The 20,891-nt window shown below is 33.4% G+C and overlaps 2 protein-coding genes across 2 annotated transcripts; one reads left to right on the top strand and one right to left on the bottom strand.

The window, feature by feature from the left end:
* Positions 1-15,064: 15,064 nt before the first annotated feature.
* Positions 15,065-16,093, top strand: LOC124931901 (transmembrane protein 45B-like). The gene is made up of 2 exons (XM_047472480.1): positions 15,065-15,535; positions 15,604-16,093. The coding sequence occupies exons 1-2, from the start codon at positions 15,189-15,191 to the stop codon at positions 16,046-16,048; spliced, it is 792 nt and encodes a 263-aa protein (XP_047328436.1). The 5' UTR covers positions 15,065-15,188; the 3' UTR covers positions 16,049-16,093.
* An 866-nt stretch (positions 16,094-16,959) lies between these two features.
* On the bottom strand, positions 16,960-20,531 carry LOC124930909 (MOB kinase activator-like 1A). The gene is made up of 7 exons (XM_047471277.1): positions 20,384-20,531; positions 19,515-19,563; positions 19,172-19,280; positions 18,503-18,596; positions 17,531-17,664; positions 17,279-17,442; positions 16,960-17,187 (listed from the first exon to the last, which is right to left on the bottom strand). Exons 1-7 carry the CDS (start codon positions 20,404-20,406, stop codon positions 17,119-17,121), a joined length of 642 nt encoding a protein of 213 aa, XP_047327233.1. The 5' UTR covers positions 20,407-20,531; the 3' UTR covers positions 16,960-17,118.
* Positions 20,532-20,891: the final 360 nt, after the last annotated feature.

The following is a 20,891-nucleotide window of genomic DNA, read 5'->3' as shown; positions in this document are numbered from 1 at the left end:
AACCCTGAAGGGTATTGACAAAGACATGAAACATCTTCGTCAGCTATATCTGAAGAAGAAGGAAACCTGCAAGGGAATTGTGATGTCGCTTATACTATTAGTGAGTTCGTAATAGCCTTCCAAGTTTGGACATATTTGGTTATGAAGACATTTGTCCCCAAATTTGCGGATATGACCGAGAAACAACCTATATGCCTAAGGATATTACTCTTTACAGCCTCCAGAAGCAACACCAACATTGTCCAAGAGGTATTCACTGTCCTCTTGAAATGTAATGTGTTTAACAAGATTGATGAGTCTGAGGAGGAGAAGAAGAACTACTGTGGGGAAGACTTTGAAGAAATGGGAGGCTACATTTATGATGCATTATTTGAAGTGGATGGTAGGAAGAGAAAGAATGAAGATGGTAGTACTCCTAAATCGGCGCCCAAGAGGAGAAGACCACTTAAAATCACACTAGCCACGAGGACTGAGAAGTCATTTAGTGATGAATCTAGCCAAGACACCTCTCGATGTACTACTCATAAATCTAGCCATGTCCCTTCAACAACGACTCCTCAAAATAACGAAGACAATTCTCCAACTAGCCAAGACAATCGGGTGACTCAAGCACAGCATGATGTCAAGTTTGATGAGCTAAAAAGGATATGAATGAGCTGACAAGGGATGTGAATGAGCTTAAAACTGAAATGAAGGTCATCAAAGAGGATCAACATGTTATGTTCAATCACATAATCAAATTATTGGGTGAAATAAAACAACAGAAGAATGCTGATTCAGATTTAGTGGAGAAGGAGTTGGAGTTCAACAAAGATGTTGTTGCTGATGGGTTGAATGATGATGGGTTGGAGTTCAACAAAGATGTTGTTGCTGATGGGTTCAATGATGATGGGTTGGAAATAAACAAAGATGTTGTTGCTGATGGGTTCAATGATGATGGGTTGGAAATAAATAAAGATTTTGCTGCTGTTGATGTTGGGTTGGAGATGAACAAAGATGTTGATGATGATGTTGATGATGGGTTGGAGAAGAAAAAAGATGGTGTTGTTGTTGATGTTGGGTTGGGTTGGGTTGGAGATGAACAAAGATGCTGATGATGATGGGTTGGAGAAGAAAAAAGATGTTGTTGTTGTTGATGTTGGGCTGGAGACGAACAAAGATGTCGATGAAGATGTTGATGATGGGTTGGAGAAGAAAAAAGATGTTGTTGTTGTTGATGTTGGGTTGGAGACGAACAAAGATGCTAATGATGATGTTGATGATGGGTTGAATGAGAAAGAAGATATTGCTTCTGTTGATGTTGTTGATGGGTTGGAGACGAACAAAGATGCCGATGAAGATGTTGATGATGGGTTGGAGAAGAAAAAAGATGTTGTTGTTGTTGATGTTGGGTTGGAGACGAACAAAGATGTTAATGATGATGATGATGATGGGTTGAATGAGAAAGAAGATATTGCTTATGTTGATGTTTTGATGGGTTGGATACGAAAGAAGATATTGCTTCTGTTGATGTTATTGTTGAGAATGAAAACAAAGATGCTGATGTTGTTGTTGAGAATGAAAACAAAGATGTTGGTGATTATGTTGTTGTTGAGAATGAAAACAAAGTAGTTGATGATGATGTTGTTGTTGAGAATGAAAACAAAGATGCTGATGTTATGAATGAGTTGGGAAAGAATGAGGCTGAGTTGAAGATGGACGACAAGGAAGATTTGGCCACGAAGAAGAAGGAGTTCGCCACGAAAAAGAAGGAGTTGGGCACGAAGAGGAAGGTGGAGTTGGCCAAGAAGAGGATGGAGGAGTTTTCCAAGAAGAGGAAGGTAGAGTTGGCCAAGAAGGATGACGATGTATTAGAAATGACTCCAACAAAATTTGAGGGACAGAAGTTTCGGAGAAAGAAGAAGTCCATAAAATTGGGGAACTACACAGACCCTAATGGAAAAACGTTTAAACTCAATGATCCAGTAACTGTCAATCCTCTTTTAGATTATGATATTGAACTGATGGATGAGTTGAACAAGTGGTTGAAGCTGGAGGATGAAGACAAGAAAAATATGGTTATTAGCTTTGTTGGTCGAGATTTGTTTATCAGAATGTTGAGGCCTCAGAATTGGCTACATGATCCAATAAGCTACGTGATCCACCCTGCGACAAATGCATTGTCGTCTGCGATAGATGCATTGTTGCCTGCAACAGATGCATTGTCGCCTGCGACAGATGCTTTGTCTCCTGCGACAGATGCTTTGTCTCCTGCAAATGCAATTTTGTGCTTAATTTCTGTTATGTGCTTAATTCATTTTATGTTCTGTGCTTAATTCATTTTCTCGATTCATGGGAGATAGATGCAGTATGTTACCTTCTTAGAAAAAGGTTACCAATTTCCCCAAGACTTATCATCCGATAAATTTCTCAATATGTGACTGTAATATCGCTACGAGGTTGTCGTTACGTTATTCAAAGTTCTCCAAAAATCCAGAAAAATACAGCTTCGACCGTGACTTGATGGAATATTTCATGGGTGATGAAGAAAATTTCCTGACTTGTTGGAGCACTATAGATAAGGTATATTTCCCTATGAATCTGAAGATGAAGCATTGGGTCCTGTGTGAGGTGCAACTACAAGATTGGTGCATCAATGTTTATGACTGTAAATAGGGATTTATCAAAAAGGATCATTATGACAAGTTCATGAAACCACTACGTGAAATGATTCCATATTTGTTTCTAAATGGAACGACCCCTTTTGACAGGAGCAGGTATCCTAACTTCAGTTTGGAAAGTATGTCATATGTTGTAATACCACACTCAAGAGTTCCCAAGTGCACCAAGAGTGGTATAATTAATAACAATTGTATATGTCGTCTGCGACAGATGCATTGTCGCCTGCTATATCTCGTTGTCCTGTTGTTAATACAATTGTTGGCTATGTAAATGACAACACACTTCAAATGACAACACTTAAAAGTACATCAGTTTGATAAAAAAAAAACAGCAGTATCAAAAAAAGTTAGTACAGCAGTGTTTGACAAAAAAAACAGCAGTTTGATAAAAAAAAAGTTAGTACAGCAGTTTGACAATAAAAAACAACAATTTGATCATGCCAAAGATTGGGCACTAGATTTTGAAGGTTGTGTACTAGTTTGTGTTGGTCTTGCAGTATATGGTGTAGGCATCACTGCTGAGCATGTTGCCCTGTTATGACATAGACCGCCACATGAGCCACACCGTCTCTCTTTCTTACGAGGCTCACCTTGTGATGATCTACGCTTTGTTGTTGGTCGTCCTTTCTTAATCTTCACAGGGGGTTTTAGGCAGACTCGTTTCTTGATATGTTCGGGAATGTCCCAAGCTTCATTATGATTAAAAACTGGATAACATGTCTCTGCATATGCCATGCACCACGATTCAATTGAGTAAAACCTGAAAAAATATACATAAATTCAACATAAATTGAACGTAACATAAATTGAACATGCAATTGGTTAAATTCTCTAACCTTGTGCAAAACTCATAGGGAACCTATTTCCGGAAACGGGCAGCCGCCAGGGCATGCGTACAAGGAAGACCGAATACATCAAATACCCTACAAGTACAAGTTCGGCCATTGAAGTCAACTTGAAAATCAAATTCACTGTCATGCACATAGAACTGGAATCGATTAAGTGGATAAACGCTGTAAAATCTAGCATTTTCGCCTTGCTCACGTAAGAATTTTTCATAATATGGAGATAAATGTTCGTTGTGGTTGGTTGATTTTTCTCTTCTATGATTAAACCAATCTTATATTGTGAATCTTAAATAGTCAACTAATGTTATTATGGGATATTTCCTAGCTTCCCTACTCTGACTATTAAAACTCTCCGTGTAATTGCTTGTCATTTGATTGTATCGCGAACCGGGGAAAAAGCACGACTCCATCTCTCCACTCCAATTTGTTCCAAATATTCAGCAATCCGAGGGTCTTTAGTTTTGATCCTGTCAAAATGCTAATGAAACATGAACTCGGTGTATGCTCGCGAGAAGCCAAATCAAACTCAACATGGCAATTATCAATTTTAAATTTGGCCATAATATTCATTTTGATGTGGTATATGCATGCACCGTGATGTGCTTCTAGAAAAACCGTTGACAAGGCGTTGGCAATACTTGAGTGTCTATCGGATACGAAGACGAGATCCAAGACTGATCCAATTGCCAACCTTAGTTGTTGCATGAAATATATCCAAGAGTTATTATTCTCCGAATCAATGACACCAAAAGCAACGGAATATAGTTGCTTATTCGCATCCAATGTTATCGCAATCAGTAGTTGACCTCCAACCTTGTGCTTAAGGAAGCTGGCATCGACGCACAATACAGGACGACAACAGCCTATGAAACCCCTAATTGAGACCCTAGGGACATGAACATATACTTGAAGTGGCCTTGCTCATTCGTCTGGATGTCAGTTATGGTACCTGGGTTCTTCTTCTACAACATGAACAAGTATGATGGCAATTTACCATAGGAATCCTCCACAGTTCCTCGCACCACCATTAAGGCATTTTCTCTGGACCTCCAAGCCTTATTATATGTCAGAGTTAACCCATAACTTATATGCATGTCTTCCATTATTTTCGTAGGCATGTGGTCATGGTGATGGTCCATGTATTTACTTTTAATGCACTCCGCAATTACCCATGATGGTGTTTGCCTCACATTGTCTTGTCTCGTCAAAATTGAGCATGTGTGTTCTTTTACAAATTTTCTAATCTCAAACATCTCCGAGAATTTTCCTTTCTTAGCACGCAATTTCCACTTGCAGTTCTCATCCATACATTTTACAAACCAAAGATTTTTTGTTGACTTAAGGATAAAATGATTAGACATCGCATGTCTATGCAACCTCAATTGTATTTCTTTTTTGTTATCAAAAAACGTACCCACTTCCAATCCGTTTTCAATTAATTGAGCAGGTGTTTCAATCTCGAGTGGTTCATATGAGAAGTAGTGCTTGGTTCCCGAGATACTTCTTCTACATTGTTTTGACTTGGGAAGACATCTTGCTGCTCAAAAACATATTGCTGCTCAAAAACATATTGTTGCTCAAAAACATCTCACTGCTCTAAAACATATCGCTGCTCAAAAACATCTTGCTGCTCAGATACATCTTGTTGCCTTCGGAAGACATCTTACTACTCACATACATCTCGCTGCTCACATACATCTCACTGCCTTGGGAAGATATCTTGCTGCTCAAATATGTCATTTTCTGGTCTTTCACTTTGTTGAGTTGAAGGTATTGACTTCTCTACTAAAGAGACACACAGTGGGAGCGATGATTGGGCAGTGAAGACGAAAATTCTTGAAAATAGAACGCAACATCGCTATCTCGAATGATTGTTGTAAGAGGAGAATTCGTCATTAACATATTATACTTCACTTTGAACACTAAGTCATATCTTAATTTGTCCACACCAATAGCATCATAGACAATGGCAGCTAATTCGCCATATGTAGCATTTCGGGGTACATTCACACCACAACATGAACTTGAGACAAAAGAATTAACACCACCATCATCAGTTTTCCAATCTCCATCAAAGAGGAGAAAAACACTCACATACATGTGATCTGCAAATGATAAAAATTCACAGAAGTCAGTGTTAATTGTGCAAAATACATCTGTCGCAGGCGGAAAATGCATCTGACAAAAGCGACGATGCATCTGTTGCAGGCGACGATGCATCTGTCGCAGACAGAAATTGCATCTATCGTAGGCAACAATACATCTGTTGTAGACGGAAGATGCATATGTCGCAGACGAATAATGCATATTCGTCTGCAACAGATTCATTTTCCGCCTACGAAAGATGCATCGTCGCCTTCATCAAATGTATATTCCATCGTAAAACCAATCAACCACGCTCTAAAACCATTCAGCCACCACTTAACCTAAACCCTAGACTTTAAACGATGAAACCCTAAAACATTCTTCCATTTCAGCATGAAACGACGGAAACATGGAAAACTAACCTGAAATGTTGAAGACGTTTCAGCGATGATTGTTGGCTTCCATTTCTAGTCTCGTTTTGTTGGATCGTTGGCTTCCCGACGATGATGAAGGATCGTTGGTGGAGAAAATGGAAAACTGAAACGAGGAGGTTGGGAGAGGGAGGGAAAAGGGGAGACAAGAAACTAAAAGTCCCACTAAAAGTATGATTTTTTTATTTTTTTAATTTGAGGGCAAAAAGGTCTTTTTCCATATGCAAAAGGTTAGATTTGAAAAAATTATATGGCCTATTCTAAATTTGGAAATAACCCTATTATCAGGGTTATTTCGTCAAATTTCCCCACACAAAGGATTTGTTACAATAAAAAAACGAAATACATTATTTATTAATTTAAAAGTTAGTGATAATATATTTTTTTAATAGTACATTAAATAAAATAAATATTAAATACCTTATATAGAAATCTAAGAATTAAAATAAAATTTAGAAAAGAAATTATCTATTATTATTATTGAGATAACTATTTATCTTTATTTTATATATACTAATGTGTTATACTCTATCTATTTTCAAGTGTTTCAAATATGATATTATTTTAATTACTAAGTTTTGTTTTCTATTTAAATAATGACTAATTCATGTGAAGGAGTACTCTTCATTTATATATATTTATATATATATATATATATCATGTATATTTAATTATAATGTATATTTAATTAGAGGTATGATAAACTCAACGAATGGTTAGCGAAAGCAAGGCCACGAATCCTACGTAGCCTTGCCAGCTAGGAGAGAGAAAGGAAAAAATTAAAATTATTTTACATTTCTGCATATCCTCTTTCACCCAATAGGGTTTCATATTTCTGCATTTCTTTCTCTCTCTGAAACACATCATTTATTTCTCTTCTCCAGCTCCGGCTGCATTTATTTCTCTTCTCCGGCTGCATTTATTTCTTTTCTACGGCAGCATTTACTTCTCAATGGTATCCTTTTTAAGGATCTTTATTATTTTTTTTAATAGATCCAGGGTTTAGATTTTATAGATCTAGGGTTTAGATTTTACAGATCTAGGGTTTACATTTTACAGATGTATTTATGGATTTAAACGGTTTGAATTTTCAGGAAACCGAAGCACCGAACTTGAACAACCCAGTAGATGAAGAACTTAACCTGAACAGATTCACCCCTGTTGAACCCAAAAGGTACCCTAAATAGATCTAGTGGTTTCGGGACAAGAAAGGGTCCTTCCTTGTCTCGAAATGGTTGGTTTCGGGACAAGAAAGGGTCTTTCTTTCTCCCGAAATGGTTTGTTTCGGGACAAGAAAGGACCCACCCTTGTCCCGAAATGGTTGGTTTCGGGACAAGAAATGGTCCTTCCTTGTCCCGAAATGTGTGGTATCTTGTAAATAAATGTTGTGTTTCGGGTCAAAAAATTATGTGTTTCGGGACCCGTAATGAGTCGTTTCGGGATAAGAAATGGTCTTTTCTTGTCCCAAAACCAACCATTTTGGGACAAAAATTGTTGTGTTTCGGGACCCGAAATAGGTGGTTTCGGGACAAGAAAGGTGGTTTCAGGACCCGAAACGGTCGGTTTCGGGACCCGAAATGGGTGGTTTCTAGTCCCGAAAGGGTGGTTTCGGGACCCGAAATGAGTGTTTTATGGACTTTTTTCTTACGGTTTCACATAATTTTTGCAGTCACATTCCTAGTGTTGGAATGACATTTTCCTCCGAAGAACAACTTCTTGAATTCTACACATCATATGCCCACTTAACGGGATTCGGCATTACCAAATTAGGGAGCAAAAATGTAGGTGGTAAGAGGAAATATTTCAGCGTTGGTTGTGCCAAGAGTTTTATGAAAGAATCGAAGGCAAAAAATAAGTTTCATCAGCCTAGACCAATAACGAAGACAGATTGTAAAGAAAAGATTAATGTTGTTGTTCGAAATGAATGAGATATACCTGGATAGGTTACCAATGTGATCACACCGGAGAAAGCAACTGACAACAAATAATACGAAGTCTATCTTGAAATTGTTGTCAGCAGCTTTGTTCTCAATGATTTTGATCGGCATAGCAGTCGCTATAGGAGCGCCATTATCAGGGTTACCTCATCGAGTCCTAAATGCCTTCAACTTGTCATCAATCTCGTTATTCTGATATTCTACAATATCCAGCTCCCCTCTGGGGAGACCCAATACCATATGAACGTCCTCTTCTTCGATTTTCCCTTCCTCGCCATTCTCTAAGGTGAATGAACATTTATTGCAGTCAAACTTTCTGACTAGATAACGAGAGATCTCCCCGGGGCATTTTGAAGCGATAATGAAAGTAGAGCGCCAAAGCCTATTGACTTCACAGCATCTTTTTGTTCCTTAGACAACATTTGAAGAAGATTGAAAAGGCCACTAGACGATGTCCTAGTTAAAAATAAGTTGTGGGGGGCTGCTTTGGGAGTTGTTGCTCTAGGGGATTTGGGAACTGCTTTGGAAGCTGCTTTGGGAGCTGCATTGGGAGCTGGTTCGGGAGCTGATTCTTGGACAATCCTTTTACGTTTATTTGCCCTACAACAACAAATGATAAACATTTAAAAGCTATGAAGCAAATAATCACATAAATGAAGCAATTCGGGTCCTGAAACCATCCATTTCGGGTCCTGAAACAAACTTTCAGGACCCTAAATTCAGCCAAACATTAAGTAATCCAACTTTCGGGTCCCGAAACCTATCATTTCGGGTCCCGAAACCACACTTTTGGGACCCTATACTATCATTTCGGGTTCCGAAATCACACTTTCGGGACCCTAAATTCAGCCAAACATGAAGTTATCCCACTTTCGGGACCCATAACAGCCTATTTCGGGTCCCGAAATCACACTTTCGGGACCCTAAATTCAGCCAAACATGAAGTTATCCCACTTTCGGGATCCATAACAGCCTATTTCGGGTCCTGAAATCACACTTTCGGGACCCTAAATTCAGCCAAACATGAAGTTATCCCACTTTCGGGACCCATAACAGCCTATTTTGGGTCCCTAAATTCAGCAAATACACAATAATTTTAGTTTTTGGGACCCATAATTCAACCAAACACAATTAAATCATACTTTCGGGTCACGAAAACTTTGTTTCGAGAACCATAATGCAGCAAATACATAATAATCATAGTTTTCCCTAACCCTAACCGCAAAACCCTAACCCTAACTACAAAACCCTAACCCTAACCGCAAAACCCTAACCCTGCGATTCTAAAATAGAAGATGTCGTATTTACCTTGTCCTTGGAGATCTGGGAGATCTTGGGGCCTTGCATGGAGATTTACCTGAAACACCAGCCTGAAAAGAAAATATTACGAAATGAACACGAAGGCGGACGATTCTGAAACTGAAATATTAAAGAATGAGAAGTGTCTTACCATTTTCGAGCGAAAGAAGAAAGTAGAAGTCGGGATGCCGGAGTGAAAAATCGCCAGAGAAGACGCCGATTCGTTCGCCGGAAGTGATAAATGAAAAGAAGAAAGAGAGGGAAGAAGAAAGAAGGGAATTGGACCTGAAACGTTTTAATTTTTTTTCTCTCCTAGCTGGCAAGGCCACGTAGGATTCGTGGCCTTGCTTTCGCTAACCCTTCGTTGAGAATATCATTTCTCATTTAATTATATGGATATAATAGTACATATATGTTTGATATCTTTGAGTGCCCAGTTGGTTCAGATATTTTAAATCTGTCGGATATAGAGAGGGAAAAATGTACGCAGTCCAGTATGGGATGGAAAGGTGGTAAAACTCAAACACGACACGAACTATATTAGTTAGGGGTGAACAAATGAGTAAACTCAACCCGTATTACCCAACTCATATTCAATTCAAATTAAATTTACTCATCCCATAATTCAACCAATATTATTATTTACTAATATGGGTTGAGTATAGATTAGGTAACCCAAATTATTTTTGTATTTTTTCATTTAACATGTATGTTAATACATTTTTATCCGTTTAACACGTTTTTAACATGTTTAACACGTTTTTAATATATTTAACAAGTTTTTACATTTTTAGCACGTTTTGACACATTTAACACGTTTCTCACGTTTTTTATACATTTAATACGTTTTTCACACGTTTAACACGTTATTCATGTTTTTGACACGTTTAACACGTTTTTGGCACGTTAAACATGTTTTTCATATTTTAGAATGTTTAACACGTTTTTGACACGTTTGACACGTTTTTCACGATTATGACACATTTAACACATTTATACATGTTTTTCACGTTTTTGGCACATTTAACACGTTTAACATGTTTTTCACGTTTTGACATGTTTAACACATTTTTCACATTTTTTTCACATTTTTGGCACGTTTAACACGTTTTGACACGTTTAACACGTTTTTGTAATGTTTTCCACGTTTTTTGCACGTTTAACACATTTTTGACATGTTTCTCATGTTTTGATATGTTTAATATGTTTTTCACACATTTTCATGTTTTTAGCACGTTTAACACGTTTTTGACACATTTGACATGTTTTTTACGAATATGACATATTTAACATATTTTGACACGTTTTTGACACGTTTAACACGTTTTGACACGTTTAGCATATTTTTCACGTTTTTGAAATGTTTAACATGTTTTCATATTTTTGGCACGTTTAACATGGTTTGATACGTTTTTGACATGTTTAACACGTTTTTCACATTTTTGGCACATTTTGACATGTTTAACACGTTTCTCACATTTTTTACACATTTAATATGTTTTTCACATATTTAACATGCCAGAACGTGTTAAATGTGTCAAAATTTTGAAAATGTGTTAAACGTGTCAAAAACATGTTAAAACTTGTCAAAAATGTGTTAAAAGTGTCAAAAACGTGTTAAACGTGCAAAAATGTGTTAAACGTACAAAACGTGTTAAACGTGCAAAAACGTGTTAAACATGTTAAAATGTCAAAAACGTGTTAAAAGTGCCAAAAATGTGAAAAAACATGTTAAACGTACCAAAACGTATTAAATATGCTAAAAATGTGTTCAACATGTCAAAAACGTGTTAAACGTGTCAAAAGTGTGAAAAACGTGTTAGACATGTGAAAAACGTATAAACGTATGAAAACGTGTTAAACATGCCAAAACGTGAAAAACGTATTAAACATGCCAAAACGTGTTAAACATGTCAAAAACGTGTTAAACATGCCAAAACGTGAAAAACGTGTTAAACGTGTAAAAAACGTGTTAAATGTGTTAAACATATCAAAAATGTGTTAAACGTGTTAAAATGTCAAAAACGTGTTAAACGTGAAACCCGTGTTAAACTTGTTAAACATGTCCAAAACATGTTAAACGTGCTAAAATGTGAAAAACGTGTTAAATTTATCAAAAACGTGTTAAACGTATAAAACATGTCAAAACGTGTTAAACATGACAAAAACGTGAAAAACGTGTTAAACGTGTGAAAACGTATTATTAGTATGAAAATGTATTAAATATGTCGAAAATGTATTAAATATGTAAAAAACGTGTTAAACGTGCTAAAAATGTGAAAACGTGTTAAACGTGTCAAAAGCGTGTTAAACGTTTTAAAAACGTGTTCGATTTGAAGTTGAAAGATGATTAGTTTATATTGGATTAATAATAGAGAATTAAATTAAATTTATATAATTTTGGTAATTTAAGTAACCCTAACCTAACCCAAATTAAACCCAACCCATACTTAATTCAACCCATATTCAACTCAACCCAAATTAATTTACCCAAATTAATATTTTGGGTTTTGGTTGTTGAATTTGGGTAAACCCAAATTATGCTCACCCCTAATATTAGTATGAAAAATATATGAAAAATATTTTTTCATGTGTGATTTTTCAAATAATTCATCATTACAAATATCATCATAAATACAATTCACTCTATCTTTAATTTTTTTTTATTTTAAAAAAAATATTTCTATACATAAATCTTGATCTTCAACTTTACTTTAACAAAAAAATATTATTTTTTTCTCATCATTCTTTATATTCAATCTTTTAACTTTTATTCAATTTTTTTACTCTAGTTTATCTTTTTCAAGATCTACCAAATAAATAGGTACTTAAGTAATGTTTTTATTTGTATTTTTAATATTTTGATATTACTAATTTAAAAATTATTAATTATAAGTACGTTTCTTTTTCTTAAATCTTTATAATCTTATAATTAGTTTTTTAATCAGGTAATGAGAGATACCCGTCGGGCATCGGGCACCCAATGAATCGGGAATGAGGATAAAGTAAGATACCCGTCGGGTTCAGAGTTGAGTAGTGAAATATAAATCAGGTTCGAAGATAGATACTTCACTACCCGATGCATAGGGTGTCTGTTGTCGTCCCTAGTTAATTCACAACAATATAATAATACAATATCTTCTTTCTTGAATTTCTCTCTTCATGCTTGTGACTTGTTCATCTTATTCTAAATTTAATCATTCACACTAAGATTTAACATGGTATTAGAGTAAAATACGATCAAGACCTAACTTCAAACACGAAGGTGAATCATTAAGCAATTTGATTCAAGAACATCCACAAACGATGATAAAAAAAACTATGGATGATTGCAAGATATTTAAAGAATAATTTAAAAAGAGTGAATAGGAAAAAAAAAGAAAAAAAGTTGTTAAAGAAACCAAGTAAGTCTTATAACTATGATTAATGTTTTCGCTTTTTTTTTTCAAATAGATTATGAGCACAAATATTTTTAAACAAAAAAATACAAGGATGATACTAATAGATTTGTATCTAATAACCATATTTTTAATGATAAAAAATACTCAAAATTGTTTTTTAAAATAAAATAATTTCTTACTTGACAAATTAATCAAATAGAATCATTCATTAAGTTATAAATATAAATTTGTTTTGATTTGTTCATATGAACATTTGGAGACATTAAAAAAAAAATCTTTAACATATATTTTATACATGATGATTATATTAGATTTATATGAAACTTTCTTTTCAAAAAAATCAAGATCTACGTTCTTATAGCTTAAAATCAATTTGACTCTAATATTGAAATAATAAAAAATGATAATCGCACATTAAACAAATTAAAAATATATTTATAATTAAAGACTATAATAAAAAAAGATGAAATTGATTTTAATCAATATTTTGTGTAGGTTGCCAAAATATTATTATTAGGCTAATTATTATCGTAACAACTTCAAAAATGTATTTTTACACCAAATCGACATCAATAATACATTTCTTAATTAAAGTTTTGAAAAAAATCATCTATAAAACAAATATGGTTTTGATTTTAAATCAAAAGTTTGAAAGTTGAATAATAATTTATATGGACTTAGAATAAGTTTCAAGAAAGTGGCATGTTGAAATATTATCAAATTTGAAATTGGGCTTTAAAAAAAATCTTAATATGATCATTGTTTAGATATTAGACATTTTGATCTAACTACTTATTGCCTTATTTATGCATGTTTATAATATTGAGGAGATTTCAATACACAACAAAATCTAATTATTCAAAATTAGCATAGTCGATCATGTGCGGCATCAGCTTTCCTTCTTCCGTTGCAGCTGGCGACACGAACAACTCTTGGGCGTTGAATATTTTCAGCGCCTATTTGATGGTTGTTGCTTCTACTGCACCAGTTTTTCTGTGTTTCGGTCACAACGGGTCTTATATAATTTTCAGCTTTAAAGGTTTGTTTGAAATCATTTTTTCTTTAATCTTTTGGCTTTGTTTTTAATCTTAAAAATATAAAAAAAATATATTATTAATAAATATGATATATATTTTGTTTATTTATTTTATTTTATTTTTTATATTTTTGGATTAAATAAATAATTTATTTTAGATAAAATAGATACAACATTTATCATAAATTATTTATTTTAATTCTCTTTGATTTTTTTAAAAATAATTTGAGATAAAATGAGATAACATTTATCTCAAATTATTTTATTTTTTTTCTTTGACCATTTTTTAATTAATTAAAGTTTAATTATCATAATAATTAACTTAATTAATTATTTTAATCATGTTTTGACCTTGGTTTTAATTATTTTGAATTTATTTAAAATAATCATTTTAAAATTTATAAATTTGGTACGGAAAATTTTAGTGCTAGTAATATATTATTTGATTTATATGATTATCAAAATTTATCCAATCCACCTATTTAAGGTCTTGATGAAGTATAATCGACTAATAATTATAATGAGCGAATTAGGGCGGGTGCATTTACCAATCAGGCCAGTTCAATTTTAAAGAATTCAGGCGGAGAATAATTTATAAAACATTATCTAAAATTATTATAAAATGATGTTTTATATACTATATGGATATATTTAAAATTCATATTATTATAAAAAAAATTAAAACTTTTATAAAATATGAAAAAGAAAAAAATGTATTTGTAATGGTTATATATTAATGGTGATTTTTTTTAGTATTCTGATGGGGAGATAGAAATAACATTCTCGATCAAACAACTCGTCCCAAACAACGCCAATTGGCCCAATTCAAAACAAATTATAATTGACATAGGCTTGGTTTTCTTTGGTTTTTTTAAAAAACTCATCCCAAATCAATTTCCCAATCAATCATTTCTTAACAATCACATCACTCATTTCATTAACTAAAATACTAAAATACCTTTTATTTTAAATTATTATTTTTTATTTTATTCATATATATCAATACCCTTTAATTCTTTTTACCAAAAATAATCATCACCTCTTCAAAATCATCACCGATCATTACATTTTTCTCTTTCTAGGTTTTTTTAAAAATCCCGAACAAGGCCACAGTTAGGATTGAATTTTATAAAATAAAAAAATATATATATCAACCAAATCCATCGAGTTATTATGGAATTATTTACCACAAGATGGAAAAAATGTAAATAATTTAGTTTTGGCATTTTAACAAAATATTTGATGGGTTAATAATCTAAAATACTTCCAGCCCAAACAAGTCCTAAGTGCAGTTGCAGTTGCAGTTGCTAGAGCCCTTTAAGGTTTCTTTGACCCTCTTCTTCTCAGGCGGACCCAGTGATCGGGATCTGATTCTCCGATCCCTTTTCATTCCGGCTGCCGACTTTCAATCCCATCTCTCTCTCTCTCAAAATCTTCAAGAACTCTGCTACAATTTGTCAATTCCTACTGTTCTTGGATCATCGAGAGAAAATGGGTTCTTTCATAGGTCATGTTCTTCCAGGAACATTGTTCTTTCTGGTTGGTATATGGCACATATGGTGCTCTGTATTTCGTTATGTGAAAAACCCAGATAAATTTCGAGTCAAGGCATGGAATCCTGTTCCAGGATTTTCAGATAAGCTAAAATATCTAGAACTTTACCTAATTGTAATAGGTGGTTTCATTGATCTATGCGTAGAGCTTCTAATCGCAACTCGCCTTAATTTCTTTGTCAATGGAGTTCTTAACTCAACTTATTTAAACAATTTTGAACACTCTGGAATGCTTCTCATGTTCTTCATCTTTGGTTTCATCACTTTGCTGTCTCAGAAATCCAGGTAGATCTGTTTATTTTTTCACTTACTCTTCATTATTCCTTGTGAAAAAATTATACTTTTTTTTGCAGATTTCTTCATCTTCAAGAAGGAGCTTTGTGTTTGATAGCTGCAACAGCATTTTGTGCAGAATATCTCTTATTCTATTTTCATTCCACAACACATAAAGGTCTTGAAGGATATTACCATATTATCCTTGTTAACCTAATAGGTTTCTGCATCTTCACCACTGTTGGTGGAACTCTGTTTCCCATTAGCTTTCCAATTGATCTATGTTCTGGAATTGGCATAACACTTCAAGGTCTTTGGTTCTACATTACTGGTTTTACCCTTTATGGTCCTTTTATGCCAAATGGATGTCATCTCAAGAATGATGAGATTACTTGTCATTCAGTTAACCATTTGGTTAGAGGAGAATTGCTTGCAAATTTTCAACTTTTCATTCTTGTGTTTTGTGTCATTGTTTTTGTTGTTGGATCTTATTGTAAAAGTGTTTGTCTTTTGACCAAAAGATGATCATGGAAGTATTAAGTAAGGAGGAGGAAATTATATGTTTTTTTCTTTAGAAATGGTTACAACATCATAAGAGAAATGGGTTTCCTTAGAAGTTTTTAAAACAGTTTATTTACACATTCCAAATTGTAGAATGCATGAGAAAAGAGATCAAATTGATATTTTTTTAGAAATATAATAAATTAATTAAAAAAGAAAAAGAAAAAGGAAAAAGAAGCATGTTTGGAAACAATTTCTGTGTTTGGAGTTAAAGTTAAGTCCTAAGTTTAAAAAAAGTTATAAAACACTAATTTCTGAATATGTTTCTATATAAAGATTATGTTTAGAAATCATTTTAATATTTTTTTAATAATGTACACATCAAATATATATTAAAAACACCAAATATAAAAACCTAAAATTATTTTTAATTTTATTTTAAACAACTAATTCTATATATTATTCATTATAAATTTTTTTATCTTAGTCTAATAATATTTCATCACATTAAAATAAGTTTTAATAAACATTTTAAGATATAAAATACAAATAATGTTTTATTAATTTAAAAAAATAAAATAATTTGATATCATAAACATTTTTGTTAAGAAACATCAAAATCCAAATATTAGGCTCTAAATTTAAAACAGAAAATAAAATACTATCTTAAAGATAAATAAATGAAAAATATAAAAATAAATTTAGTTAAAGAGAGAAAGAGGTGGTGAGCTAGTCTCATTTATATAAGATGACATTTATGAATAAAAATTTAAAGTCTTGAATAACCAAAATGAAAGTCTCAAATTGCAATGGAATCGATTTAAGTTATATTTGAGAGAACATAATCTCATCTAAATCAGCATATAAAAACTCAACTCCAGCTATAGAAAAAATGTTTCAAAATGGGTCTTTTGTAAAGAGGAGTAAAAAGGAGATTGAAAACAACCATATTCCATACATGAATTATTGTATTCACATTTCTAATGTTTCAAGAAACAAACTTTGACATGAAAAAGGTTACTTGCGTTTTACCATGGCTTTTGTTTGCACACAAACTGCATAGTATACTGTTTAAACTTAGAATGGCCATTCTATCAAGGAATAATTGACTCTATAAGTTCTTGAAGTGGGGCTAGTTCCTTCTTGTCAATCAACGAAAATTCCTGCAAATTAATAATACAGAGAAGAGTTAGTAAATCGTTACTCAACCTCACAATCACGCGCACACATTATTTGCGAAATGTGATGACTTACGCAGGTGAATAGTATGAAATGCTTGAAGCAGGTATTTAAGTGAGCCTCTTCTTTAAGACTCACAATCTTCTGAAAATGGGAGTGATAGATGTGAGCATAAACTCGGAAAAGCCTTTTAAATATAGTTTTAACAACATCCTTGAAATTTGGAGGAAAGGGTGTACCTGTGGAATAAATAAAAGATGATATAATAGATGTTAGCCAAATATTCAACAATAAAAGAAAAAAAGAACTCTATCCAGGGAAATATACCAAGCTTTTGAGGAAATATGGATTCATCGTCCAGCTGACTTTCAATCCATTCCATTAGATATTCGACGTATTTCGGGGCGGAAACTTCAATGGGTTTCTTGATTTGGACACCGTCTGCCCATCTATATTCATACCTGTGAATTTGAACTCGTACAAATTATAAATCAGAAATGGAAACGAAATCTATTTTAGTTGATCGTGTTATTTAACTCAAATGAAAAGAGGCTAGACCAAAAATTATAACTCAAGTTCGATTCTTATTAAGAAAGCCCTGAATTAAATGGGAGGCTATGGGCAGTATGGGGTAATGCTAGCCTTTTATAGGAAAAAACTCTGATCCAAGGAAAGAAAGATGCAGTATTTGTGGATAAGAACGCTGATGGTGTGTTGATGAATTGGAATAAAGGCGGTTGGATTTTCAAGTGGAACTCGTGGATAAATGGATTTAAGACGAAACTGTGTTTGGTTATTTGGTGAATTTTGGTAGTGATTTCGTGGTGGATGATGATATAGACAGTATTGACCCTCATGGTCTATGTATTACGGGAAATGATTCTTTCAGGTAGGGCAGGAGCGTAACTGAATGGTGATAAAGTGGAGAATTTTACTTTGAGAAAGCTTATGAGAGAAAATTCAGTATTGTTATTCTAATAAGGAAGCAAGGAGAATGAGGCTTCAAGATAAGATCAATGAATGGGAATCTTTTCAATGAAATTTAACTGAGTAATGAGAATGATTTGGTATATATGATCAAATTATTTTTGATAGAGTGATACTTTAGACCAAGTTACAATGATATAAATTTGTTCTGGCCTTTTTCAGTATGGTTTAGTGGTGCCATTTCGAATGAAGAAGTTCAAGATAATGTCCTTATTTGGGGGTTTATGTTTATTTTGTCTTTCTTTGAATCGTTGATTAAAGGTCGCATTAAACATCAGTACCATAAGAACAAAAAATTAATGAAACACGTACTTTGGTCCAGCAGTCATTGTTGGGCAGATCTCGGCAGTACAGAATTCTGTAAGAGTTCCATAAAGCAAGTTGACCTGATTGAAGAAATCCACAGCTGCAAATGGAATCAAAACAAGTTCAAAAGTAATGTCTCAGCTTTCATTAAGGTGTTTTCAATAAGAATCGAACATAAGACCTAATGATACCAAAGCCATTCCATTGAAATCTTGTGTCATCTCAACTACTCGGGTGGATATATATATATATAAATAAGAGAAATGATGCATCATTATGCTTATGGAATGTCAACCCTCTCCTAGTGATGACAAAATTCAAATAACCCACCATTCAATCATCAATCTACTCATCATTCAAATTATCAACCAAAATACTCTATTTTTTAAATGTATATTTATACCCATAATATCATTTTATCCAAACTTACATCAAACAAGATTATTTTGAATTAACCAAGATAAAAAAAGGTCCAAGTGGTTTGGATCCAGCTCACATTATTGTTTTGGGATAACTATGTCATCAAAATCGAATTGACCCTAAACATAACGCAATTGTTTCTATGTTAAAAACAAATAGAGAAACAGAACGGAAAACAAATGGTGGTTTCTATGTTAATAACCAATATCAATTCGCAATCATTTAACCATACAAAGTAAATAATTAGAACATTACTGTTTACGGCAAGCCATTCATAGAAATCTTCACCGGGAGGAAGTCTCACAGCTTCTCTCAAATTTCCACTGCCTAAGGTAGCATCTATGTGCCTTCTTAGCTGTGCCCCCTGCAAATAGAAACACGCAGATTTGAAGAATAGATTATAGTAAATTCAAGTAAGCATAAAATGGCCCGTTTAACACGTTGTGGAGATGTTTCACACGGAGATGATGTGATGAAATACTTCTAGAATAATGATGACAGTTTATTGGAATTTGAAGTTATCATCTCTTTAAACATTAGCTCGCAAAGATCAAGCATTAACAAAAACAAAGATGAAGAAGTAATTTAAGGATCCAACCTTAGTTCCTGAAGGTGCACTTTTTTTGGGGCGAAAAGTCTTTTGATTCCTGAAAACAAGTACTATAATCAATGAGCTCGGTATTCTTTTTGTTTAGGAAAAACGAAAACCAAGATAAGGAATTGCTACTTCTCTAAAATGAAAAAGCAACCGAACAAAGTGTAGACGACAACTCAAAGTTGTCGTATACAACTAAAACCTTATATAAACCAATCTCAACCAAGTTGGTCAATTACAAAGAACCCGCCAATGAATTTCTGAATTCATTCAAACTACATCATTTTTCAAACATGATCTGATCTGGATCCAAATCTGGATGAAATATCTAACATACTTATATAATAACACTAAGAAGACTACTCAATAAGTAAGCAATCAGCAGCTTATAAAGTCTATGACTAATCAGATTTAAAGGACTATCATATCCAATCCACAAGTATATCTAGGAAATTTTCTTCCTTCTTAGTACTAGCTGTGATAATAGTTAATCTCAATTAATAAGTTCTTATCTTAAAATAAACAGTAAACATCAAAACTTGGGAATTCTTCTGATCCAGACAAACCCAACCCATATAACTAATCTAGTAACAGAATCCGAATTACGATCGCAGCATTGAAGACAAAACATAATTGGGTTTTGAAGAACCGATTTAGACTTATGAAGTAAACATATCTGAAATCAAATACTTGTATCAATATGAGTTGACAGGTATATGAAAACATAATAATTGAAATTAACCCACTTTTGTATATGAAAACAAACAAATCAAAGATGGAAGAGTGAATGAAATCAACCCAAAAATGGGTAGATCTGTATTTGAACCATGCAACGTTTCATCAATCGAATTAACTAGGGTATTTCGTCTTACCTTCCGAGACCGAAGAGACTCATGGCTAGAGAGAGATAGAGGGGAAGCGTATGAAGAACGCCCTGTAAAATGAATGGGCAAGTTGAAAGAACTCGAATGTTAGAACAATAAGCTTTTTTCTTCCCCCAGATTTATGGTCCCGTTTGGTACGTCCTGAAAGTGAAGCTTGTTTGATGTATCTTTTAAAATAATTTGATTTTAGTACAATGGTAAGAGTCGACCTAGGTCACGAGTTTGGTTCCAGCTGGAAAAAATTTAGTTGAAACATATGGCAATGATCGTGGAGTGTCGTGTTAGTTTTTCTTAATTAAAAAAAATGATTTTAAGTTTAAATTACTTTTTTATCTTTACCCTTAATTTTTTTCTTAGAATTGCGACTCATTCTTGTGGATTAACTTATACTCCACAAATATACTTAACTAATTGATGCAAAATTTTTAATATTTTTATTGTTCATTTACAAAATGTAATTAAGAAAAATAAATGTGGAATTATGAAGTTGAGGTTT

This window comes from Impatiens glandulifera, chromosome 3, assembly GCF_907164915.1.
Source record: "Impatiens glandulifera chromosome 3, dImpGla2.1, whole genome shotgun sequence".
NCBI lineage: Eukaryota > Viridiplantae > Streptophyta > Magnoliopsida > Ericales > Balsaminaceae > Impatiens > Impatiens glandulifera.
This window is presented reverse-complemented; position numbering and strand designations above follow the sequence as displayed.

Excerpts from the sequence above, each read along its gene's own strand:
- LOC124931901 (XM_047472480.1), top strand. The coding sequence starts at position 15,189 with ATGGGTTCTTTCATAGGTCATGTTCTTCCAGGAACATTGTTCTTTCTG. Across the intron at positions 15,536-15,603 it reads TTGCTGTCTCAGAAATCCAG|ATTTCTTCATCTTCAAGAAG; the intron begins GTAGATCTGTTT and ends TTTTTTTTGCAG.
- LOC124930909 (XM_047471277.1), bottom strand. The coding sequence starts at position 20,406 with ATGAGTCTCTTCGGTCTCGGAAG. Across the intron at positions 18,597-19,171 it reads TGAATGGCTTGCCGTAAACA|CTGTGGATTTCTTCAATCAG; the intron begins GTAATGTTCTAA and ends TTCCATTTGCAG. Across the intron at positions 17,665-18,502 it reads ACAATGACTGCTGGACCAAA|GTATGAATATAGATGGGCAG; the intron begins GTACGTGTTTCA and ends TCAAATTCACAG.